The sequence below is a fragment of the Fundulus heteroclitus genome, chromosome 23 (assembly GCF_011125445.2).
Source record: "Fundulus heteroclitus isolate FHET01 chromosome 23, MU-UCD_Fhet_4.1, whole genome shotgun sequence".
Lineage (NCBI taxonomy): Eukaryota > Metazoa > Chordata > Actinopteri > Cyprinodontiformes > Fundulidae > Fundulus > Fundulus heteroclitus.
The window spans coordinates 8,455,196-8,482,277 of record NC_046383.1 but is presented as its reverse complement, the minus strand read 5'-3'; the positions used below and the strand labels follow the sequence as shown (position 1 = coordinate 8,482,277).

General features: G+C 40.4%; 1 protein-coding gene across 1 annotated transcript in view; it reads right to left on the bottom strand.

Annotated features, from left to right (window-relative positions):
• Positions 1-557: 557 nt before the first annotated feature.
• slc36a1 (solute carrier family 36 member 1) overlaps positions 558-27,082 on the bottom strand; it is a 51,945-nt gene continuing 25,420 nt past the window's right edge. Inside the window, exons 11-12 of the mRNA XM_012861782.3 lie at positions 26,121-26,290; positions 558-1,380 (exon numbers count right to left, since the gene is read on the bottom strand). Coding sequence (XP_012717236.2) covers positions 1,106-1,380; positions 26,121-26,290 — 445 coding nt within the window. The 3' untranslated portion in view covers positions 558-1,105. The remainder of the gene's footprint in view (positions 1,381-26,120; positions 26,291-27,082) is intronic.

Below are 27,082 nucleotides of genomic sequence, written 5' to 3'. Positions count from 1 at the left end.
GTACAGGCATGGGAGTCGCTTAAAAAGGAAAATCTTCTGACTGGTTCAAATAGTTAAAACCTGGGATTCATGAAATCATCGCAACCTAGGATGAACAATCAGAGGTAAAATCTGCCCGAAAACCGCAAAGCTTTAACTGTGATTGTCTACAACTACAAATGGTACCAAAATGCCTATTTAAATTTTGCCCCGGTGTTCGAAATGTGAAGTAAGATGGCGATAAGAAGTTCAAAAGTGTTGATTTCTTAACTTTCACCAGTATTCCAACATAGTATTCTGGTATTGGGGGAAATTTTACCCTGTTTTTACCTTAATAAGCATCAAGTCGCTTGATTTCATAAATGTTTCGTATCGACGTTTCCAATAATGTGGGATAAAATAACACAAAGTGTGCTTCAGGACAGTTTAGCAAAGTATGTTTTTCTTTAAAACAATTGACCAGAGACACATGAATGGATTTGATAAGTGAAGATAAAAAGCACAGTTTTTACCAAAAATATGAAAGGGTTTGGTATAAAACCCTCAGTGTGTTATCCGAACACTGTTTTTTTTTTTTATATTTACACTCCATTTAATGTGTCACCAAAAACTGCTAAAGTAGTGCACAGTTTTACTCAATAAGGCATAAATCAAAGTGCATTTTTCTCTTATCAAGGTGTCATTTCGGCCATGATGGTGGATGGTAATTAAAACCACTCAAAGCTGTAAACTCAAAGCTGCTTTGGAGAAGGTGAAAAAAAACAAATCAATTATAAGTCAGCATCAGGTCTGAATCTGGGAGTCAAAACTAATGGCGATAATTGAGGTAGTTTGATCTGTTGACAGGAAACTTACACGGATATTTTCAACCTGTACACAAGATAAATTACCTCTAAAACCTTTCTAATCTCTTTAAATCTGGTTGTACTAGTCGTCTTCAACATGAAGGTATGTACAATTACGTTTGGACTGCACTAATGCCTCTAATTAATTGAATGTGATGCTCTCGTACATTAGTGACATAATTACATTAAAATACGTGTAAAACAGCAGCAAATAAAAACATAAAAATACAAATGTTCCCGAGAAGGGCTTAAACGGGGCCTGGATGGCCTGACAGTCTGTTTTACTGCACCATGTAGGTGTAGAACGTCTCTTCGTGTTTGACATTATTTCGGGCGATGATTTCCACGATGGCGATGTAGGTTCCCAGGAAGAAGCCGAGCATCCCCACCACACTGATGATCAGGTTCTTCATGACCACCAGAGGCGACAGGCCCTCCGTGTGAAAGGCTAGGACCTCCAGGATGGGCGGGAAGATGAGAGCCAGGAAACTGCTGCTGAACGAGCCAACCAATGAGATGACCAGGTCCAGCTCCGGTATCAGGATGGCAAGGGCACCTGAGGAGCAGAGAGGGACAGAAATGCGTCAGGAATAGGATTTAAGACAAACCTGGGGATTTATCTGGGCTTAAACTGTTCAAAAACGCCCTCCAGGAAAACACAAAAGACGCTCTATAAACCTGTCGCGTCCTCAACCTCAATTCTGTTAAACAACAATATTGCTGTTTGGCTGTAATTTCTCACCAACTGCTACTTCCTGTGTAAGCGCGATGCCAGAAATGGTGGCAAAGTGGCATTACCAGGCCTTCATAGTTGTTTAATACTGACCCAGTTGAAGTCCAGTTCACACCTCCTGGGGTTTCATTTAGGAAAGCTCCCACCTGCGAGCGACATCCGGCCCCGGCTGGCAATTTAAAAATGAAAAGAGGAGCCTTAAAGAGGGGCTCGTCTTTGTGCTCGTGTGTAATGAGGCGTTTATGAAAGAGGTCATGATCCGGTTAAAGAACTATGAATAAATCAGGCCTTTAGGATAGCCTGCTTCGTAAACAAAGCCTAAAGAACCCATTTAAAACTGGTTCTTTGCTTAATTATTTATATGGTGACTCAGCAATGATGCACCCTCTCGAGTTTTTGAAGTGTTTTTATGCCTGAATGAGTTATAGATCAGAGTTAAAACGTGACTCTGGAAACGAACTGGAAATAACTGAAAGGATAAAGAAAACTTTGAAAATACCCTTAGAATGCATAAAACTATTGATCACTTTAAAAGGAAGAACATCTGAAATGACTGAAAGGCAAAATAAAGAAATAAGGAGATTAAACCAGACTTTCACACCCTTAGAATGCATAAAACTATTGATCACTTTAAAAGGAAGAACATCTGAAATGACTGAAAGGCAAAATAAAGAAATAAGGAGATTAAACCAGACTTTCACACATTACTGCTCACATTATCAAGAGATTCATTCTGATGACAATGTTAACATTAAATTAGCTTAAAAAGTTTTCCTCAGCTGAACTGTTATAGAAAAGTCTTACAACACCTGAAACATCTCTGAAAACAGATGTTCTGCCAAAGTCTCCATAAACATAGGTGCAGATGTTCAAGCTTTCAGAATAAAACAGCTAAAAAGGTGTAGAGTTTATACAAGACCCAGATTGTGAAGTCAGAAATTAGCGTGTCTAGTTCCCTGCCCTAGCCTGCCACCAGAGTCGCTTTGCACCCAACCACGATGTCTCTGCTCGTAGATGGTGGGTTTGTGTAGCGGGTAAATCACAGCGCTCAGGGCTTGGCCGTCAGGACCTAGATGGTGGGCCTGGACCCCGGGGCCATGATTCAGGGGAATGCTCCTTTACCATTAATCTGGCTCAGGTCCGTCAGTCGTGGAAGTCTACCATCATTTGGTGTTGCTCTCAGTCTGAGCCCCACCCTTGAGGCTAACTGGCGATTGGAAACCCAACCAGGACCCAACAGCTGAAACCCCAAACGATATGGTCCTCAGGATCATAGCGTACGCCAAACTTTTCACAACATTAAGGTGCCGATTACATTGAAGAGGTGGTAAAAAAAAAAAAAAAAGCCAGTTCTGAGTGAATTGAGGTCTTTAAGACATACAACCCAAGAAGTGCCGCTTGGGAGAAAAGTCTGGACCTGTTTAATCCACTTCTACCCTACTTTCGATGAGTAAGTGCGTGGCTGGATGAATAGAAGCTCAAATAGTAATATTTTAGTATCTGCAACATTCATAACGTAACATGTAATCCAAAATTCCATGTTAGCTGGGGACACCTTTCTCTTCGGGTTGCTTGCAGAGGAACGTTGGTCTATAAGACCGTCAGATATGACGTCAGAAGTCCTGCACTGACAATTGCCTCTCAGCACAAACAGCATCATTACTGGTGGAATGATTTTTGATGCCAGCTTCAAGCGTTTCAGTAATTCACACACACAAAAAAAAGAAAAAAAGAGCTATAATCAATGCTCTGCCTTGGAGAGTAGACCCTGCACTTTCTCTCCAGCTCAAGAAACACATGAAAAAACTGTTACTTTTTGATATTTGGTGTTCAAAGGATGCAATCTTACCGCCCCACTTTATCCCCCCCCTCCCCATACTCTCTCATTTCACTGAAAATGATCACGTGTAGCTGAAAAAACCCAGATGATGAATAGCATTCAGTGTAGAAGTGACTCATTTTTATGTTTCTGCCTCAGCGTACGGGCCTGGCAGCTGGGAATACAATGTATGGGGTCGATGAGAAATGAGGTGAAATACAGTCAGAGGAAGAAAAAAAAAAACTAGATGGATTAGGTCAAACAAATGACAATGAAAAGGGAGAGAGAGAAGAAAATGACAAATTTAAAAGGGGAGGACGGACTCCCGCTGAGTGAACAGGAAACGGCGAACGTGGGGATTGCTTTTCACGTGGCGGACGGAGCGGAGACCATGCTGCTAAAATCATCAGGGACCAGAGTCACCTTGCGTGGTTGCTACAGAGACAAAAGCGCTCCTGACGTGGAGCTTCATCCGTCACAGCTAGAAGTGAGCGTGCCGGTTTCTTTCTGCACGGGAGTAAAAGACTCGCACGTGGAAAAGAGAAGCGTTACGCTGCTGCGCCGTTTGTTAGCATCTCCTCTGCGCTGAACAGGACGGACGCGCCAGAACAGGCGTTCTCGTTCCGTCCGTCCACCAGACACAATCAATCGTTCGCCACAGCTTGTTATGGTCTATCAAATTATCCTAAAAGGCAGATAAATTGCAAGGTCGAGCTTTCATGTAACAAGCACACCAGAACTCCCAGGCGTCACGCGTCCGTGTAGAGTAGAACCTGTCACTGCTTGAGATACGCAGCCCTACGCTGCTCTTCAACCTAGATTTGAAGCTTTGCAGGGCATCAAAAGGAGGCAGGCCTGACGCTGCAGGAGGACTGAGGGGAGGGCCAACTTAGTTAAAGAATATGCTGAGCCTTTCACAGCAAATAAACCTCGCGGCTGCTTCTAAAAAGGCTTGCCGCCGTCCCCTGGGAGAGAGAGGCAGCAAGCGGATCATCGGGCGGCTTCAAAGACGAAATACGGCGAGCGCCGTAATGCGGCCGAACGGGCTCAGAACTTACAGAAACAAAGACGAAAACGTTTAACGCTACGATCGGCTCGCTGCAGATGTGGGACGTCGGAGAGAATTCTGCGCAGCATGAATAATAAAATCTAGTTTACGGGAGAGGATGAGAGTGATAGTTTAAGGAGAGTGGTAAATTCTCAGCTGCTGAGCTACAAAGGAAACAAGGTCTCTAATGGACAAGAATCCTGAATCCACGTGTCTCAGCTGCTTGTCTCTGATGGTAGAGGTGGCCTTTCCCCGGGAAAAGGCTGCACATGAAATACGTGATCTCAGTTCATGAAGGCAATTACTGCTCTTAGGAAGCCTTTTCCACTCAATTCCAAGTACTTGAGTCATTCGTTCTCACACTCAAAGACACAGATCCAGCATTTCCGAAGCCTCTACTGTCACCTAAACTCATCAAAATACACAACCTTTGCACTGAGAATGTATTCTCAGTGCAATGTATATGAATTTTAATGTTTTTCACTTCTCCACGTTTTGGTATTAAACAGGACGTATTTCTGAAGTCTGGGTTTGCTTTTCGTCCCACCCGTCAGCATCAACAGACCAATTGGCCAGGCCAGTTCAATTAAGCAGCCAGAAGTAGGAAATAAAGGACGGACTCGGAAGGAGAGGAGCTGCCGGCTTTTAGACTGTCAGCAGCCGGTTAAAGAACCAGGCCCACGGGTTTTTTAATCCGCAGGGAGAGAAAGAGACAAGCTCTACAGCCAAGCAGAGTCAATTACCTCCAGAGCTCCGAAGACATGGCAAGCAGTCGGGATGCTCTAAGGCGGGATTAGAGATTGGTAGGGGAGGCTCTTAGCTTTCTTTTCTCCACAGACAACCAGAATACACCGGAGGCGGTCCAATTTCTTCCCCCTCGCCACCGGCAGCCACCACCCCGAAATGAGTGGAGCTGCCTCTGAGTCCTACAGGCCGAAGCAGACTCATCTCGCTTCGGCCTGATCTGCTGCACAAGTGGTCATTAAACACTGACCCGGGCTCAATCTGCCTGAAAGGCTCACATCTTTAACTGAGCAGCTGGTACCTGCATAAACTAATATTAATGAGCGGAGAGAGGGGGTGCTCTGCATGGACCCTTCGGCAGCAGCATAAATGCCACTGAAATAACCACTGAAAAGGGCTAAAGCTTTGCAAAATACAACCATCAGACAGCTTTTAAAGATTTTAGAAACAAGGCCAATTATACGATAAATTAGTTCAGTTAGAGGAGGTCTAGAATCCACCCTAAATAACTTTTTTGTTTCTATTTGAGTTTGACAAAAGTTCATTGCAATTGAATAGTTTAGAGTGTGTTGCAAAAGCAACTATAAAACATATTTTAATAACAAAGTAGTGAGTAATTGTGAAGTGGAAAGAAAGGGTTTGAAAATATCTGTTACAAATATCAAAAAGTGTTATTTGCCTTGATTTGCTTTGACCTAAATGCCTCCATTGCAGCGGTGGCTGTATATATAGGGCAGTGTACTGCTGGAAGGAGAACCTCCTCCCCAGCCTATCGCATTTTCTCCCTGGATTAACTTGTACTTAACGTAATACATCTTCCCATAAACTTCAGCTAGCTTCCCCCGTATCTGCAGAAAACCATCCCTACAGCTTGATGGGGCCACCACCATGTTTCACCGTGGGGATGGTGTTTTTGGGGTACAGTGTTAGAGTTCCTCCACACTGCCCTTCACATGAAGCCCAACAAAGTTTTAGTCTCATGTGATCAGAGCGCCTTCTTCCACAGGTTTGATGTGTCCCCTACATGGCTTGTGCGAAATGGATTTTTTAAGCTTTTTTATTCAACAATAGCTTTTAGTTTTCCCTGTTGACAAATTTTCCCATTTCCCATCTTGGGATTAACCTGACAACAGCCAGCTGCATGTATCGCTCCGCCTAGCTCCACTCACATACATCTGGGACACCGCCATAGGGATTGCCTTTACTGAAGGCTGGGCCTTATCAAAACTCCTTGCATATGATTGGATAAGCCACTTGTCTGTCATCTTTATCGACGTGCTATTTCAACCACTCACACCGAAGCTAACCTGTGACGCTGATGAGACCGACGCAGGAAAAAAAAACCTTTTTTTTAATTTTTTTTTTAATGTGTTTGCGGCTGTAGTGCAGGGTTTCCTGCTATCTTGGCGAAGCGGCCGCGGAAAACGTGTCGTCCCCCCCCCCCCCGCTCCGCGAGCCGGTCCGCCTCGCATACGCAAATTCCTGCGGGAAACACTGTAGTGGCACACCTTTTATTGACAGTGAGCTGACAGAAGGAGGGGGAATGACAGGCGGCAAAGCGCCGCGGGTCGGAGTCGATCCCGCGCCGACCGCGTCGAGGACTAAAGGCCTCCCAATATGGTTAACGCTAACCGCTAACCGCTCCGGGGCGCGTCCGCGTTGCGCGTCCGCGCCCCGGAAAACAAAACTTGCCAAATCCGGTCGGGAGAAGGGCGAAAACATGGTTTCCACCAACAAAAGCCTTAAGAGCCGTTCTCTGATGTTCTTTTAATGAAACAATATCAGGTAGATTGGACAACACGGAAGAAATAGCAGCATCAATGCTAACGCTTGCTTCCTCGATGCGAGCCGCCATTGTTGTTGGAATCTCACGGTGGCTTCTCCACTACGTCACATCCATGAAACACCCGCCCTGCGTCCTGATTGGCCAGACCAAAAATTTGGTTGGGGAAATCACTTTCAAGGAGCCGTGTCCCAGATGTATGTGAGTGGAGCTAGGCGGAGCGATACATGCAGCTGGCTGTTGTCAGGTTATCTTGGGATATCTTCATCTCCAGAGTTTCCATGGGTCTCCAGTGTACACTGCAAAAACTGATCTAAAAATAAGTAAAATGTTCTTAAAGTTAGTGTATTTATCCTTGATTTGGCCAGGTAAATAAGATTATGTGCCAATGGAGTGAGTATTTTGACCTCTAAAATAAGATAATTAGACATCCTTCACTTGAAATAAGATGATAGAGATGAATTGTTCTTATTTTGAGTGCAAAAATCTTATTCCATTGGTAAAACATCTTATTTACCTGCTCAAATCAATGGCAAATACACTCATTTTAAGAAGATTTTACTTATTTCTAGTTCCTTTTTTGCAGTGTACGTATCTGCCACATGGTCCTCTTACCAGGACTGTAGGTTTAAAGGTGCATAATGCAAGTTTTGGTGTTAACTATTATTTATTTTCTTTCCCATACATGCCCTTACCAACTGCCCAACATGTAAAATAAGTTATCTTCTATTTACCAGTTGCCTCCATAGGCTGGATTAGTCAGTACATGAGAGAGTGATTCGGGTTGAATCCCCCGGGCGTGGCCGTGGGTGTGACACGCTGCACGTTCTTGTTCACCTGGCTACTTTGTTGAGTCTCCGCTGTAACGCTTATAGACACTTATGTCTTGGTAGGGATATGACGGACTGACCAGTGATTTGTGATACAAGTAAAGCTTTGGATATTATTATATAACCCAACCCCGCTTTAACCTGCCTATACCTGTATCCCTGACCTGTCTCTTGTGTTCCTTGCTCTTAAAGATGCTGTTGTTCACTAATGCTCTTCAACAAACATCTAGGGCAGATCACTTTTAACTAACTAGGGGCATTTTGAAGGTAATTAGCTGCTTTAGGTTTTATTTAGGGGTACGAGAGTAAAGGGCTCTGACTATTCCTTTAATCCTGATTATTCCTTTGATCCTTGTTAAAAAATAAAAATCAGGTATCCGTTCTCTTCCAATTTACAACAAACATTTATGCGCTACTTTTGGTTGGTTTATCACATAAATGCCTCTGCCTCCAAAAAAGTATCTTAGAGTTTTAGGTTGCAATCTGTTAAAATGAAAGTTCAAAGGGAATAATTACTAATTAATGATCACTTCGCTGGTCTGTGCTTCAATTACATTGAGATGGGACCATTACTGCTGTGTGCTAAAATTTCTTTACAAGCGTCCATAAGAGCATACAGATAATGATGAACAGCACCGTTAAGAATGGCATACTGGGTAAAATAAGCTCTTTCTGAATAGAAATTAACTGAAACAATGCTGAGGTCAGAATCTCACGGAAAACCCGATAGAGTAGAAACTATTGGGTTTAATAGACAACATTTTTGTTATGTAAATCAGGACATTTACTCAGCCTTCATTGAACCAAAGTACTTTGGTGCAATTTAGAGGTAATGGTGCTTGATGATGGGGCAAAAGCTAATGAGGGACTTGAGAACCTTTGGAGTAATTGGATTAACATCCATGCATATGACTTTTCTCGTTGACATAAAGGATAGTTAGCTGATTTTTTTTGATAGCCTACTTCACCTAATGAGCACAAAACTAGCTCCTGGCGAAAGCGGTTCTATCCCTCTGGCCCAGCTATAAACCGATACTGACTCAGTCCTGGTTTGTAGCAGCCAAGGCAAGGGTTAACCTCAGTGGTACTCAGTAGGTACTAGCACCAATTAGGCTCTGGAACTGGTTTGGTGGAGAAAGCCCCATTATTTATTTTTGGTCACAGCAGAATGACTTTGCCACAAGCAAACACTGTGCACTTTTTATTTTTTTAACCTATTATTAATCATGTAATGCCATAACACTGTCCTTGTTGCTGTCTATCAAATGGTGTGTTCCTGCAGCACTGTATCATACAGCTGTGGTGTTCTGAATAACGGCATAGTATTTAGACAGCAGGTTATGAGTTGTAATATATTGTGGTTTATGTTTTGTAAAGACGACGTTTAACAATAATGAGCCCCTATCAGCATCCATGGACGTTCCACTCTCAAAGCAGTTAAAGTTTACTTTTCTAATAAATAATGAATGAACTAAGAAGCTTTGGTGAGAAAACTAAAGTAAATGCACTGATTGTGGCATTTCTCTACAGTCTTATATCGCATGTAAAGCACATACCCCAGCTAAAGAGCATGATCCTCAACGATCATTTAACTAGGCATCAAATTCAGCATCCATTCCTCTGTTTCAGTAACAAATAACCTCTGGCTCACCTCTCTTCATTCCCACCTCCATCATCGTGTTGAGTCAGCAGTCAACGTTTCTGTTCACGAAGATGAGCTGACAAAGGTAGCCAAGCTCTTCTCCAGAGACGCTCTGGATTAAGAACTTCACAGTGTTGCTTTAGGGGAAATTTCTTGGGTTGCACTGAATTTATTTATTTTTTATCCAGCCATCAAGATGAGAAGAATTGGATTCACATGACACAAGTTGTCAAGAAAAGGCTTTTCTGAAACATCTGTCAACATCTGGCAGGAGGGTTAAGAGGGTTAATTTAAATGGGTTTGTTGAAATTTACCTAAAAGTAGAACATCAATCTGTTTTAACCACCTTTGTTGGATTTTACTCAATGAAATGCAAGTAACATTTTTCTTACAACTATAAAATTGAAATAGCTCTATAACTTTGACTTAATCCCAGTTAAATACGCTCATATTTTACTGAATGGACGTTAATTACTTAAAAAAAAAAAAAAAAAAACTTGCATGGTATTAACTGTAGTCACTTTTTCAAAAGTACTTAATCCATTTCAATTGAATCCAACATACAAATCTATATAGTCTAAATACAGCGTATACTAACAAAGCTCTATTGTTCTATATGTAATAAATTAAGATCATTTGGTCTTTTAGGATGCTAAATTGTACGATCATGGTGGGAAGTTTCATGTCAACCATGCGCTGTAAAACTACTCTAAGGGTTCTTGGCAAACTTTTCTGAGGTGTTAAGAATGCATTGGGCTCTATTGTATACATGATAGGTTGTGGAGGGTTTTAAGCATGCATAGGACTCCAGCAGCAAGGTCATAGTGCTTTATTAATGTGGTGGCCTCACAGCTTGGGTATGGGACCTGTGTGCTAGGATGTGGCTTGGGCTTTAAAATATTTTAAGTAGTAGTGAGATGTACTAGCCATGGTGGTAGTGTCCCTTTAATGTGGTGTGGTGTTTTAGGGTGCAGTTGCATCCTGACATTGAGGTGCTTCAGGCTGTGGCCAGTGCATTTGAGGCAGATTTTCTGGGATTGTTGGAGTGGGATCTCTGGAAAGTGGATCAGGGACATGCAAATATCATGTAAAAAATGTATTGGATGATTATTAAGAGCACAGTAATGTGGCGATCCAGCCACGTTTTAATCAGTAATGTCGATCTAAGAGTGGTCTTAAGCCTGTTGAAGGGGATCCTTACAGCAGAGAAGTTTTACTGTTTAAAATCTGGCATTTCTACTAGCGTGATTTGGACATAGATCACAAAACATTATGTCAATGTGTTAACAGAACAGGAAAAATGATTCCTTTTATAATGAATCTTTGTTACATGTACTGGGCTTAACGCTCCTCTCATTTTACATTTACACAATAAAGTTTAACAACATTTCTGAAAGTAACTGAGCAAAAGTGTGACTCAGGTGAATCTGAACCATATCATTGGGTAAATTATAATTTAAGAAACCCATGCAATTGGCAACTGAGAATTTAAATACTTGTTTTAATTTTGTTAGCTGAAGCTGGAAAATCTGGCTCACACCGGCAAACATTAACATGTTACACTCAATCCCCCCCCTCCAAAATATAATTACTGTTATATCTTAGGTACAAAATAAACAAAAACAAAACTTGGATGTCCACTTAAAGAAGAGAATTTTCAAGCTAAAGCTAGAAGTTGAAAGGGGGAAAGATATGCTTCCCATCTAATTACAATTTTTTGTAGAAAGGAAAAGATGATTCCTATAAAAAAATATGTAGAAACAGTTTCTTAGAAAATTAGGATGACTATTTCAGCCTGCGGGGCTGGTTCTGAGAGTAATCAAAACAGCGGGACAGTGAAAGCAGGATGCTCAGTCCCAGCTATCAATTCAAAGCTGCCAATTTAATTTATCGTTGCTGGTGGTTGTTTGAAGTTACAGGAATACAAGGTAATTGCAGTAGTTTTCTCTGAAAGTGAGCGAGGATTCATTTAATAAGGAGGTGGTAGTCTGCTGGAGGGGCTGTAATCTGTCTCTGCTGTGATGGGGTTTTATTTTATTCAAGAATTGTTTAACAAGGAATTCCTCAGAAAGATACTAAATATATTTAAGGCAACTACATGACATATTTTGACAAAATATATAAGTGCAAAAAAAAACACTAACATTTGGGTGTCTCATTTGGGATATTTCTATATTTAGTTGAAGGTGTAAAACTGATATATAAGCAGCTCTGACCTTGAAAGCAATGCTGCACCTTCACAGTTAAATGCATTTATATTTAATGCATGCATAAATTAACACAATAAACCATCCAGAGACCTGATTTAGAGATTGTCTGACAAATACAGCAAGAAGCTCCAGCTACAATAGAACCGACAACCTGTTTAAAGCTGCACTCAGGAAAACAAAAGTTACTGATTAGTAGAGTGTAAATGCGGCCACCAAATTTTGGGCTTTCAACCACGTGAGTCAACATGGGTAGAACTGCGATATGGTTGAACTTCGCACTCTTTGTCATAGTTTGGCGATCATACAGCTTATATATAAATTTTACGGACCAAAACGAACCAACTAGTAGCCGCAAGAGGCTATAGACGATAATGTTAACTAGGGCGCTCTAGGCTTGTTAAAACTATATGCTGGTCCTTTACCACTTCAAAATTAATTGAAACATTAACTTTTAGACAACAAAGACTGAACACACGTTTGTATGTTGTTGCGCTGTTTCAGTTTGCATTCAGGCAACTTTGCTGATGCTGCATGTGAGCTTTATGTTGCTCTGAAACATCCATAACACTGTTAGCTTAGCACATAGCACCTCTATGCCTAATTTCACCATAACTTTGACAACTTTTAGTGTAACGGCCCGTTGCGCTGAAATGTGCTGACAAGAACTTTCCTTTGGATTTGGTGGTTTGTTATGCTAATTTACCCCATTCATCCTCCCAGGCATGTTCCATATTATTCAGCCGATTGTGGATGCAGTTGTGTAATTGATTAAATGTCAGTTTTTAGTCTTGGGTGCAACTTATAGTCTGGTGCCATTTATGTATGTTTTTTTTTCCTCTTTATGACGCATTTTTTGACTGATGCAACTTATATTCCCAGAACGATTTATAGTCTGAAAAATACGATACACAAAGACGAGGCTGAATCTCCGAATAAGCCTTGGGTGTCCGGACTGCCGTCTGTGTATCCAGTGAGTGTTCCCAGGTGAAAATAAGAAAAGTGGCCTAAAACTGCCTGTCTGAGCTTTTGCAGAAAGAATTTGACCAGATATTCCCACGAATACAAAGCTTCAATGATTACGTCGGCAAAGCGTTTTTTCTTCCACTTACCTGAAGAAGATTCTTGTGTTTTATTGATAATTCGGCTTTAATTGTGGGCATAAAAGTAAAAGCCTTTAAAGTGGACATTGCGACACGGAAAGGCTGACTGAACAAAATGAATGCTCCGCGGTTATATTTAAACTTAACAGGCAAGTTAAAAAAAATACCTGAGAGGAGGAATGGTGCTCTGAAATACTGTTAATATTTAATATTTTTACAGTCTCTGAATGAATTTAATTCTTGTAAAATATACAATTAATTGAAAAAGCAAGGACAAACTCCTGCACTAAGATTTTAAATAAAAACCCACTCAGCTTGAGCAGCCATCTGAGTATAAATCTAGAACTGAGAAAATGATGCACGTCGTCTCAGCATGAAAAAGCCACTGCACAGCCCTCAGGATAGAATTACAAACAAACAGAGGACAAATGATTACCTTCTGCTGCAAACATGACAACTGTGGAAAATGATTGCAGTAAATTGTATTCCAGCGTGGAGCAGCATAATAAATAAAGATGTCTGCTGCTTGTTTGAAGGCTTGCTTCACAAGTCAATACAGACAATCCGCCCAGCAAACCAGGATTTTGAAATAAATGACGTACGGTTTGAGAAAAGTGAAAGGCCGGGCCACAGAGGAAGCGGTTGTGCTTCTTGAGTAAGACGGAAAAGGTCACATCAGATCTTGAGCAGTAGATGGTCGGATTCATGAGCAAGAGGCGAGGGCACGGGGAAACGCAAGCGAAAGAGACGCTTAAAAAATGAAAAGGTTTTCTTCTTGTATGTAAATTTATAAAGGAGGATTTCAGTCTCAAAAACAATTAACAAGTCATACATCACTTAAAGGTGCACTTCAACTGCTATTCACCACAAATGTAAATGAAAAGATTACAAAATGAATAAAAAACAATTCTACCTCCTGAAAATAAAATCACTGAGTGTTTTAACAAAAGGCAATTTTGATACACAAAAGCCAAGCAGTCTGGTACCAGAGTGCCATGACCTGGCTTTTTTTTTTTTTTTTGTTGTGCGTTTCATTGTGCAACATGAAAATGTCATTGAAAGACCTTTGTGGGGTGCCATGTCGTCTGCTGGAAACAGAACATTTCATTGTGTGACACCTGCAAGATGCCAAATAAATGAAATGAACACAAAAGATGTGCTGGAGTCGTTCAAATACCAGTAACAAGAATAACTGGGTGCAAACACGCAAATCTAAAAGAAAGAAAAGAACAAAATAACAGCAAATGTGTCCATCACTTGAGTGCACAGGTGCAGAAATTAAGCTTAAGCGCTTAGAGATAAGGAGGTTCATCTTGGCTCATCGAAATAAGTTTTCAATTCAAAACTATATAATTCTTGTGTTCTGATTTCTTGTGATTATATATCAGGAAATATAAATTAATGCTTACAAATCCTGCAGTTAGCCAGGGGCTGGTATAAGATTCTGAGTAGATATTAACCTATAGCCAAAACAATTTGGCTCGACAGTATTGCAATGGAAAAAAATAGGTATGTGCAACACAGAACGACAGCCATCATTGCGTTATTGATGTTAGCAATATCACAACTGCAAAGTACTGCCTTGAGATAATATTTGGAAAGCACCTTAAATGCAATGCACTGAAACGCTGTGAAATCGTGACACCAAGTTAAAGTTATCTAATTCCCTGAATTTTATTCCCACGCTTTAATCACTTATTCACCTCGTTCACTCTGTGCCTCTGATAACTTTTGTTTTGGTAAAACTTAGTTTTTGTTGTTACATTGCCTTAATTATTATTCAGGCAATGTATTGAAATTACTAAATTGTTTAATAAGGTTCATTTGTAGGTACAAACAAATTTATATACTGAGAAATAAAAACTTTAAATTGAAAAATGTTGAAATTGTATTAATAAATTGACATTTATTACTACATAAGCGCACAAAAGTACCAAAAATAGGCACTGTTAAATACCGGTATCGATTCCCAGATACCGAGTATCAGTACTGTACCGGTTCAAAAGTAAAAGTTACCCATCCCTAGATATAAATTGAGTACATTTCTAACCTTATAAAGACTAAATGTAAACTTTTAGTATTTGTGTGAAGCTAATGCATTAAAGAATATTTTTCAAATGGAACCACTTTTGTAAATGTTACCATGTCTGACTTATACGTGATTAAGGAAAGAAAAAAAAAAATCTAATTTTTGAGCTTCGTCTCAATATTTTTCAAAAATAAACACAGCAAACCTACATTAAAAGCCTTTTGAAAATATAGGAGAAGCCTTAGACTTTGTATATCCACATCTTGACTATAACAGCAGACAATCTGGACCAATCGGCATAGGCTTTTTTGTTTCACATAGGTTTTAGTAGGCAGTACGCCAACGGACCTGTGATTCTGTCACAATTACGGACGTGTTTTAGAAACATTAAAGTCTCCTCCTTTGAGGTACTTAGAAAAAAAAGTTTCTGAGCTACTCCTAAAGCATGAAAAATGGGCATGGCTCTGCTCACGCCAGTACTGGTATGAGCGGGCTTAAGAGGTTAAAGTACTCTGCAATATTGAGACAGAATTATTTTTAAATAAATAAAAAAATTTCAATATGAAAATATGAAATGTAATTGTTAATTTTTCTATTGTATTTTCAACCAGAGAACATTTCTTCAACTCCTTAACTTTAAGCCCCACAGAAAACTATTACTGTCTCTGATTAAACTTTTTGGATTGTTCTGTAATTACTTTATTTATTATTTTTTATAACTCTGCACATTTCTCTCCCTGTATGAAAATTTTTTTTTTTTTTTTTTTACACGCCTGCAATGTGTTTAGTTAACGGAAGACTAAGCAAACAAAGTGGACACTTTGTCAGAAAGCCTTTGCTGTTCTTTAACAAAGTCCTACAAAGAGCTGAACTGATTCCTCTTTGAACAACAAACATATTATACTGTAAGGACCTCAGAGAATACTACAAAGACTGAGACAAAAAGAGCTCAGCTCTGCAAGCAAAGACTCTCCCAGCAGACTCTTAAACTTTATCTCCTCAGCAAACAAGGCTGAGAACAAACGAGCAAAAAGGATCAGACACGGACTGTTGTCCCTTTCTTGGCTCGGCATCACACTGACCCATCTGTCTTTAAGAGTCCTTGGACGCCACTACGGGTTTCTGAGGGGCTCAGAAAGGGTACGAGAGGCTTTAATTACCGCAGCCACCACTTTTCCAAACTACCGTTCTGTATGTCCTGCAATGTGAAGAAGATGTGTGGTTTGAAGAGGTCTTGTGGGGTACAGAAAAAAATGTGGAGGGCCATAAAGTTCTTGATGCAAGTCCTTGAAACACTTTTCCACTCTGACATGACTTATATAAACTTTATCCTTTCGTGTACATCTGCTGTTCACAAGGGTCTTGTGCGTTTAAACCACAAAAGCCAACGCAGAACGCCCTGTTCCTCATGTGAGGCTAAAGTTTTTTTTTGACGTTCTTGCTTGAATGGCAGCCAATGACTGCAAAGGATTACTGTTGTATTTTGTACACCATCTAATTGATGCAGAATTATATGACAATTTGCGCTAAATAAATTCTGACAGGATTGATGAACTCAAATAACCTACCTATAAAAGGTTTTATAAATCATTTATACAGGTGTTCCCAAAGCATTTTTTGTACATTTGGACATAGATGCATTAAGACACACTGTTGTGTAAATAACTGAAACGCATGCTAACATACACTCATTACAGCACAATGAAACGTTTTTCTACTTTACTAAGAGTGTGAGAAGCTGTAGCGGACGTCTCTCGCTGAATAGCAATTTGTTATAGACAGTCGGGGTGAAAAAAAACGTGATGCCAAAAAAAAAAAAATCTGAAGAGGCTGAGGTTGGAGAGAAAAGGACAAGAGAAGCTCGAAGAAAGGTAAAATTAGAGTTGGAGGGTGAGTGTGACCTTCCCTACCCTGCAGGAGATCCTTGGTAATGACAGAGATCCTCCGGCTGCCTGGGTCATGTGACATAATAATTGAGTCAGAGGGGAGGTGTGTGTGTGTGTGTGTGGGGGGGGGGGGGGGGGGGTTGTTTGGGGACCGGGGCTGTCGTTCTGATATGAGGCCAGTTTCAAGCATTCAGATGCTGTGTTCTGATTAATTTTTCACAAATGACCTTTAGTGCTTATTGCTGTTGCCGTTTTTTTTTTTTTAGAATGACGCAGACAGATTCATGTGTCAGTGAGACAATAAGGGGCTTTTCAAAGCCGTGCCGTGTTCAGTTGGTCGGCCAACAACTTAACGACTCGGTGTCACGTCTGAAGTTAACTTCAGGCACCTTTCTGGAGCGACTGTGACCCTACTGCAGTCTCAATACAGACATATAAACATGATATCAACTGTTTATCAACTTTAAAATCGACGGATGAAGCCACAACAGGCACATAAATAATAACTATTTTGACTTCCTACTTCCATTTATGTTTCATTTGCAATTATAGCTGTACAAACCCTTGTATTTTCTGGGTTTTTCTCTCCATAGAAGGCAATAGTGGCACCATGCCTCTGTGTTTAGCCAGGTCTCTTTCCTAGATGACCCTGATAGGTAAGGTAAATGATTGCATTTAGTGCAATCTCCTTGTAATTCTTTTTATGTTAATAAAAATCTTTTTTTTTTTTTTTAAATAAGGATTATTATTTTAAAAACTGTATGGAAAGTATTTGTGTACCAATCATTCTGCATTTACTTGTGTTTATTATCTGGATAAGTGCCAAATTATCAACAGACTGTATTGTAATTGGATTAAAATGGACTGTTATTAATCCAAAATGAAATTATGTTGCTTATGTCAAAACAAATAAAGAAAAAAAAAAACATAAGCAGGAAGATGACGCATTTCAACTTAAAGAAATTCCCTTTCTGGCTAATGGGAGTCATCATAGCAGAAATAAACGTATTGCTTTGTAGGTTGTCCTGGTGAAAAAAGATACACATTTATAAATAATTAATGGCTGTTTCTAAAGCAGGCATTCAACTACGTTTTATTAGAAATCTTTTGAAAAAGATCTTGAGATCCTTTACCATCAGTCCACATCTTGCTTTCGATTTTGTCTCTGAAGACAGAAGGCAAGTCAGAGATCTGAGACGGAGAAATGGTGCAAACACCAAAATGCAGATTTAAATCTGCTCCACAGCCTGTATAGGAGAAAGTACACATCACACCCCTGAAAGGGTAAAAAATAAATAAAATAAAAACAAGCAAACTGGAAGCAAAGTTGGAACGCCACCTTCGTGCCAAACTGCTCCAGGATGAAGTACAAGAAGAAGAAAAGTCTCACGCCACATTCTCACGAGTCCTCTCCTGTTCCCATCAACAGCTTAACAACACATGCAAGCTGTTCACCTGCAGCCTCTGGCAGAGTGACTCAGACCAAGAGGATACTTTCCCAGAGAACAGGAAAAAAAAAAGACCAAAACCGGCACATAGAGCTGATCTGCTTTCTCAGCTAATAAAGACAAATGTCTGACATGAGTCCACACAGACTATGGGGAATCAATCTTTTTATACTTAGATCTCCTTTAAGAGGAGTTATCATGGAGATAGGTATTATGTTACTGCTGCATCTGAATCCGACTCCGATAGAAATGGATTGTTTGTGGAAAAAAAATTATATCAGTGGTTAAATTGAGGCAATCTGTTGCTTCAGGCCTACAAGGTGAGGAGGGGCTTTCTGGTGCAAATCGCCCTCAGCTATCACGTCTATACTGAAACTATCAGAGTGAGACCAAAGATGATTATTGAGGCTTTCCCACAGAATCTATAGAGCTGTTGCAACTTCAACTCAGACGCATCCCTTTGGGCAATTTTTTTATTTAACCAGTCAAGAGAGCCGTATGTCTACATTCGCAGGTACCTTCTGTGGTTGTTTGGTGCACAGCTTACAGCAAATCTATGTTTCATTTCGACTTTGATTTGACTTTACAACACTGGCCTTATTCAGCGTAATGAAAACACGAAGAAAATAACTTCAGTCACAGCAGTATTTAGTGCGTCTGTACCTTCCTATCATATCCGAATGTACATAAATTTGAGAACAGGTGAGATGCAAAATCACTGAGTCCCTTAGTCTGGATGAGGTAAGGCTCCAGTGAACCACAGCGAGAGCCTTTATCCATAAATGGAGACGGCATCGAACAAAGGCCTACCAGTGACTCAGATCCTGGATCATCAACTAAACTTTAGTTACTAAAGCACCGAAAGGCTTTGCTTGTCTCCGTTTAAGGCCCCGCCCTCACAAAGACGAATATGGCAAATTCTCATAAACAATTAAGAACAAATTTACGGTCTCCCAGAACGCCGGACTGGTGTGGACGCAACGCCTAAACACGACAGAATACTTCTACCATTAATGAATGAAATCATTATTTGAAAACTGCCTTTTGTGTTTACTCAGGTTATCTTTGTCTGATACTAAAATCCTGACTGATGATCTGAAACATGCACGTGAAAAGAATTTCAAATAGAAAACACTTTGTATCAAACATAAACACTTTTTAATGTCTCTATAGTGAGCTGATCTTAGTTTAAGCTCATCAATAAGTCAACCCACTTGTTCACTTAATATTTTAGATAAAATATCAAAGCCACATTTAATACATTTGATTTTCTGTGGTCTTAAGTATTTATGGTGCTTTCTTTAATCTCATTCAAACAAACTTTTGGTTCATTAGATTAAAGTTTTTGGACTGAAAATTGCCAAACTGCTCGAAGTTCATAGAAAAAAACAAAATTGTGGAAGAGAAAAGGTTTTCATGTTTAGGATCTAAAGCTCTTCCACATTTAAAAACACAAAAAAAAGCTACCACGCAATAAAATGTGTTATGGGTCAATGTTTTTAAGGATTTCACAATGACGTCAAGCTCCCATCTACAGTATGCATGAGGCAAAGCCTGATTAGTGCATCTACGCAAGACAATAAAAAATGCATAGGTGTACGTTATCAACCCCAACTTCAAAGGCTTACATCAAAGCTTGCTCTTGTGGAGTTTTTTTTAGGAATTTAGGAAGATGCTATCAGTCAGTAACGGCCAAAAAGACCCCAAGTGCAACTTAATATTTCTGCCTTTAAGATTTCTATGTAGACTCATGTGACAATCCAAGAAATGCGCCTTTGGGTAATTTTGTCAAACCTTGTTTAGAGACGCACAGGACAAGAGAAAGCCATACATCAATCCCACCGCTGCCACTTAGAGGCTCTTTTGACTCAAAACGGCGTCAGCTGCAACAGTAAGCTCTTCTGCTCCGCAGCCTATCTGTACTAAATTTAAAAAAAAGAGACCTCACTTCAAAAGAAATCTCCGAGCATTGAAACGAACTGACCTTTACAGGGGAAACGCAAGTCAAATCAGAGCTCAACAGAAGGAAACGGGGGAGCGTTTGCTCAGGGCCGTCCTCTCTTTTACCTCTTATCTGCCCGTCTGAGCTCAAACTGAAACAAATGGCGGGGAAAGAAAGGGCTTTGTTGCTGCAGCGGCGACTGACATCCAGGTTTGTTTTACAGCTCTGCCAGTTAAAACGGATCTTAAGTGAAGTCACGGTGGATCTGGGAGGAGAGAAGAAGACCTGCTGGAGCATCAGTCAACCTTGTGACATTTACCGTCAACTAATGAGCAAATTGCACACGGGTACCGGCAATATCAGCTGGTTGGCTGATCTCACAATTATGTCAAGTCCAGAAAACTTGGATTTCTCTTTGTTGGTTAACGTTTTTTGGGGTTACCAACAAAACATATCTCCTCCACCAATCAGATTAAGACTTTTAAATGTCTGCTCATTTAGTAAATAGTTACTCCTCAGCTCTTTTTGCTGAATGTTCAGATTACGCCTTAGAGTTGTAGAAAATTAACGGACGTTGACTACAAGCCTGGGTACCTTTACCTTAAGGTGGATCGAGGTGGTCGTTTCCTAAATGTTTTTTCCCCTATACTCTGTCACTTGTTTCAGTTCCCAGTTTGAAGACGCTTTGACAAACTCATCTGGTTGTGCGCTCTTAAAAAGCAGCGAGATTAAATCTTTCTATTCAGGGTTTAATCAGAGCCAACAATCCAATTTTCCCACAGATTTGTAAGAACAAATAGATTTAAATACATAAACTACATAGAACTGCCGGCCCTGTACGATCTGCACCAGAAGGGATATTTACTGATCATTATTACTTTGAAATAGTAGACACCGCCTTCCCCAACTGATGTTGGAGACTAAAAGCAGTGTTTCTAATAAAGTAAAATGACCCAGAGGTAAGTGAAAGCAGCTCTTTAAATTATCAGAGTATGAAATAAAGCCACCTCAGTTCCATCCTTTTTGTCTGACCTTGCACAGAGCCCTTGACTGTCGCTTTAATTGGAAAAAGTGAAATTTAAACCCAAATTTACTCGTTTGAAGGCATTGTTTAAAAGATACATGTGGATGTGTTTTATCTTACTTTGCCTTTACAAACATCCACAACAAGGGCTTTTCAGATTAACTGTTTAGGCCTGACTTCTTAACAGAAGCAGCTTTAATGCCAATGCAATAAAATTACAGCCCCAGGTGAATTTAGACGGTACAGAAAGAAAAAGAAAACGACAGAGTTCCAGGAATACCAGAGTGCAGGTATCCAGACTCCTGACCTGACGGGTGACAAAGAGCAATCAGAGGACTCGTACGGGCAACTGTGTTGTGCTGCATGAACGCGGGACCAGGATGAGAACGGATAGTTCTCGCCTGTGTGGCTCTTAGGCTGCTGACTTTAATTTCCACTGACTAGCCCCTCTGCCGTCGAACAGATTCCAGGAAGCGGGCGCACACAGTAGCGTGCAGCGCTGCAAGCAGCTCGGCTTTGAAGAACACGCAGGCTCCCTGAGACGCAGCAGCACTCAACAAGAAGAGAAAAGGAGTGCCAGCATCCAGCAAATCGCGTGCAAGAAGACCTCTACTCAAATAAACACGTGAATACATCCCACACAAAGAAATAACATGTTAGAGCTTTGTTTTCCATTAAGTTAGCCCTCTGATACGGTGAAATGCTGACTGGTGCCAGGAGCCGCTGAGGATGAAGACAATGTGGGAATCTCATCTCCACCAACCTTACAACCTTCACCAGCAAAAAACAATCACATGTGGGTGGTTAAATCCTCCAGTTTCACTTCAATTAATCCTTTTATAACAAAAAATATCCTTTAAATATGAGTTCAACAGACTAAAGCCCCTTTCACAAACTACTGGATCAGCTTTTTTCACACTTAACCTGGCAACGGTGGAATGGATGTACCTAACATCACCAGCAGGTGGCAGCAATGCAAGGGCCGTAGCTTTAACTGATCAATCTTTAAAGAAGAGCTTCAGCTGGAAATTACGTCTGCGTTATTATCTTTGGCCCTGAAGAGGAACCAACTAGTCAGCAGCAGCTTTGGTTATTATAGCTACAAATTAGTGATCAGGCCCAAAATCTGGGTGTAGTGATGGACTCAGACCTGAACCTTCAAGGACACACACAGTCAGCCTTCTACCACCTGAAGAACATTTCCAGGATTAAAGGACTGATGTGCCAACAAGATCTAGAGAATCTCGTCCATGCGTTTATCTTTAGTCGCATTGATTATTGCAACGGTGTCTTCACAGGTCTGCCCAAAAGATCAATCAGACAACTGCAGCTGATTGCGATCTCACTAAAATTAGGACGATAGAGAACATCACCCCCCAAAGTCCTTACACTGGCTCCCTGTAGCTCAGAGAATAGACTTTAATACTTCTGTCAGTTTTCACATCACTGAAAGGCTTAGCTCCAAAATACATTAAAGACCTGTTGTTGCTGCATTAACCCTCCAGAACACTCAGATCTTCTGGTTCTGGTCTATTCTGCAGACCCAGAACCACAACCAAACAAGGAGAAGCAACATTTAGTTCTTGTGCTGCACAAATCTGGAACAAACTTCCAGAAAACTGCAAAACAGAGAAAGAAAAAAGAAAGAACAAAAACACAGCCACTAATCTACTGAGGCCTACCCATCCAATTAACAGCTGATTTTGTCAGATTGAATCCAAAATAAGGTCACAGTAAGGATGGTTTGCAATTAAGTACATTATTCTCTTAATAGCGGTGTCGGAGCAAGTATTCAGCCTGGCAAAGTAATCTGATATAAAAATGTTAACCGTTTAGGGTTTTTGAGGAATTGAATAGTTAAAAACATGTGGACATTTAGTTGTGTGGCTCTGTGCATTGCAGCTGGATTTTATTTTCACTCTTTTCACTCAACCAGATCTATGCTGGATATTTTTATTTAATCTGTTTTAGTGCAGATTATTTAAACTACCAATGGGATGTGAGACGCTGCACAGTTAAGTTAAAGCTGTTTTTTTAATGCTTTAAATGGATTTATTCTGGTATAGGACCCAAAAGTCCTGAAAAAAACCCCACCTTCCTGAAGTGTAAACTCATCCTTCTGCAGTTGCAGTAAAGATCAAATCAGAACAGGTTTATGTCAAGCACCATCCATCAAACATGTACAACATAATGTCCTTAGAAAGAAACTGCAATGGTTCACCTAATAAGGCAGAAATTGGGGTAAATAAATAATCAGAGTAGCTTAACACACTATATATATATCGGGCAACAGAACATGTTGCTCTAAAACACCTACTTTATCAGAAATAATGGCATCTTCACAGATGTGGAAGATATTCATGTCATTTGTACTAATGCACCTCTGCAGCATTACGGATGATGGCCTGTGAGCTGTGTGCCTCAAAAAAAGATGAATGGTCCTGCTCCACTTTAGCCTGGAGCCAGCAGGAGCCATCCTTTCTGAAATCAAATCCGACTGGTCCAATCAAAAGATGCTTTTCCTCTTCAGCTCTGAGGTAAAAGAGCTCAGGCTAAGATAAGAAGAGGACATTTAGATAAAAAACATACTTTCACCTTTTCAGGTTCTCAGAGATGAGAACTGGCAACAAATCTTTAAAGGGGTTGTTGGATATTGGGCATATTTTGAAGCCCGATTACCCTCGTCACAGAATTTTTATTTATTTGAGCCGGGACAAGACATAAATATAGTGCTATTTTTAAAATAAACCCTTGTCTTGTCTGTAGGCCTTGTCCTGTACCATTACTCTGTTCATCTCTTACACACAGAGTAGCAAAAACAAAAATGAATAAATTAAAAAAAATACTGATTCACACCTCAGATGTTTAGTGTTTTTTACTTACATCTTTCTGCTCTGTCAGCTTCAGCCTGGCTCCATAGTAACCTGTGTTATTATGAGCCAGATTAGCCTCCAATAGCTTTACAACCAAGTGGAGAAGTAACACTTGGTTTCATTTCCTCACTATTTAGTAGCTGACTCCGCCATCAGCCTCTGAACATTTTCCTGGGTTAACTCGTACCGCTGTAGGACACGGGGTTGTGTGGTGGAGAACTGCTCACCAGGGCAGTGCATCTCATTGGGGGAGCTCAGACAACAGCACAGTTAATGGGCTGTCCATGTCCGTTAAGCTAATATTTAAACAAATAGTGTTAGCTTATGTTATCCAGGAAATTTACTACTTCACTTCTGGAGATCTGGGAACTTTACTGACCTTTTTAAAGTATCCCTTAAGGCTTAAACATCAGTGTTGTAGCGTCAGCTTGTAGCATTAGCTTGTAGCGTTAGCTTAGCTTGTAGCGTTAGCTTAGCTTGTAGCTTTAGCTTGTAGCATGTGGCATCTTTGTGCACTGTGTTTTTTTTCCTGTCTGTCTGCCTCATAGGTAAAGTCTCAATGCTGTTTTGTTTGCCCTGTCAGCTAAAAAGGGTTGCACGTGTTTTGGGGGGGTTTGTGGATGTACGGTACTCGACATGTCAGCAGAGTTTAGAACTTCCAGAAACAGCAGCTCATTGTTTTTGAAACAAAAAAAAACAAACTAATAAGGAGATTCCTGCTTTACATTAAAAAGCCCAAAGTAGTGATACGTGAGAACGGATTTTGTGTAAAAGCTGGACCGATGCATGCCTAATTAAAATAAGTGTTTCCTGCAGATAATGTCAAGTTTTGCAATTAGACCAACAAGCGGAAGAAGGGCACCGACTTAAAATTGATCTGCAAATTGGTGTACAGCGGTGTTAAAGTGTCTAAAGGGGAAGGGTAAAAAATTCACATAGTTCGCATCGGCTCCATTTTCTAAGGACAACAGGGACTGGACAGCCGCAAACACCCTGACTTTTCTACTAAGGACAAACCTTTGTACAATCAACTCAAAATAAAAACGTATTACATTACATTTCAGCTGCCTAAGATTTAGGGTTAAAAGAAAACACCGTTCACTGCCTGTTCCCTGTAACAGGCAGTGAACGGTGCCTGTTACAGGTTAATGATTAGGCATCATCGTTGGTTCCTGAATCTGCCGCTATTTAAAAACCAGGCAGGTTGGTTTGAAAAAAAACAGATGTCAAAAATAAATCAAAAGATATTTACTTTACACAGACCACAATCTGGCGCTCTTTTCATTGCCCTCTTTCAAATATACCACTTGTTCTTTTACTCCATTCTCTAATTAATTTGCTGGTCTCTGGTGTCAAGGGGAAAATGCAAGCAGGACTCTTCCAAGTGCTCTGGACTTGTGGGATCACCTGAAAGTAATCAGCCACAAAAGGCTCGCTGAAGTCGCTCGATACTTCTAAAGAGACGCCTTCTGCCTGGTCCACTTGGCTGAACCAGCTAATCAGCTAAATATCGTCCTCGAAGAGGGATGAAAGGCGGCTTTTATATTACAATCAAACAAACAACCTTCTGAGGACACATCTGTTTCTTTTTCTTAAAGAGCGATTTGGCGAAAGTGAAGAATGTGACAGTTAAAAGCAGGCGCAGATCTTAAAAGCTTCACAACTTTAAAACTTTATAGTGTTCATCACAGACAATCAACTTTATTTGCAGGGTTGGCTTCCTTTAAAGAGTCAATCAGCATGCTGGCTGTGTTTGCTCCGATTTGGCTCAAATAAACCGAACAGAAAAAAGTCAAACAGAAATAAATAAAAAAAACAGCTTCAGAAGTAAGAAAAGAAAAAAGACAAACTGAATATTCCTGACTGAAATACGGCAGTTTCTACAGGAGTCATTGAAAACGATTAAGGTTACAAATAGTTTTACTAGGAGAACTAACTGATAAATGACACTTTTGTTCCCAGACTGGTCAAAAAGTCTGTTATACATGTCTTGTTACGCAGCTCAGAGAGGCTGTTGGTTTGGGTCATGGAACGAAAAATGCATTTCTTTTTCTTCGTTTTTTTATTATTTGAATGATTTTTGATCCTTCAAATAATAAATCACTGATTTTAAGAAGCAAAAAGAAAGGTTTCAGCTACAACCCTGGGAATTACTAGTTAAAATAGAAGAAGGTAATCCTCTTACATGTGATGATGACCAGAAAAGTGCGAAGCAGAAGATCGACGGGCTTCTCCCATCTCTCCGGCACGTGGGCCAACACCGACGGTATGATGATTTCTGCAGGAACGTAGAACTGCAGGGCGAAGGTTATTAGGATGCCGAAACAGTACAGGAGTTTCACGGCCTGGTACGTCCTGCAAGCAGAGAAAAGAAGCACAGATATTAGCAGAAATCCTCCATTTCCCACCAAAATAATAACACGGAAAATCCAGAGATTTCTAAAGACTCTCTGATGTGTTCGTTTTCATAAACAAACATCAAACATCGCTTGGTGTCTGCTCACTGTTTCAGCCAGATGCTGCTAATTGCAGTCTTTGAGTTTTAAACCTCATTGAACAGCCAATCTATTCTACTGAAAGGCAACATCAGTCCGGTCACAAAAGGCACTTCAATGGGCGTCGCTCTCCTGCAGCTGTGATGATAGCAACAAGTAATGCGTAAACAAATCCAGTCTGAGACTTCGGTTCCGCTGCCGCGCTTCCACCAGAGGGAATCAGGCTGACGGCCACAGTGAAAACCGTAGAAAAATGGACACCTTTGTCTGTGAAATTGCTGATTATCCTGCTAACTTTATTCCTAATTACCAAGGGTTTCTCATTAACTCTGTGGAAAAGAAAAGTTCAAAGTAAAAAAAAAAAAAAAAAATGTTGGTTTTATAACAGAGAAAGCTTCAACGCTGCCAGGCATGTCAGGATGATTTACCCCTCTAGCCGGGAGGAAGGATTTCACACTCAACTGTTCAGAGGTCTGTCCGAGGTTAATATCGCACCAGCTTGTCCAAACTGCCGATACAACACGACTAAAACTGTTTGTTTTAGTTTCTATTTAAAGGCACATCACCAGAAGCAGAAAAATAGGAGTTTTCAGACTTAACCACGGTCAGCATCTCCAAAGGAAAGATTTTTCAGATCATCTTTGGCTGAAGC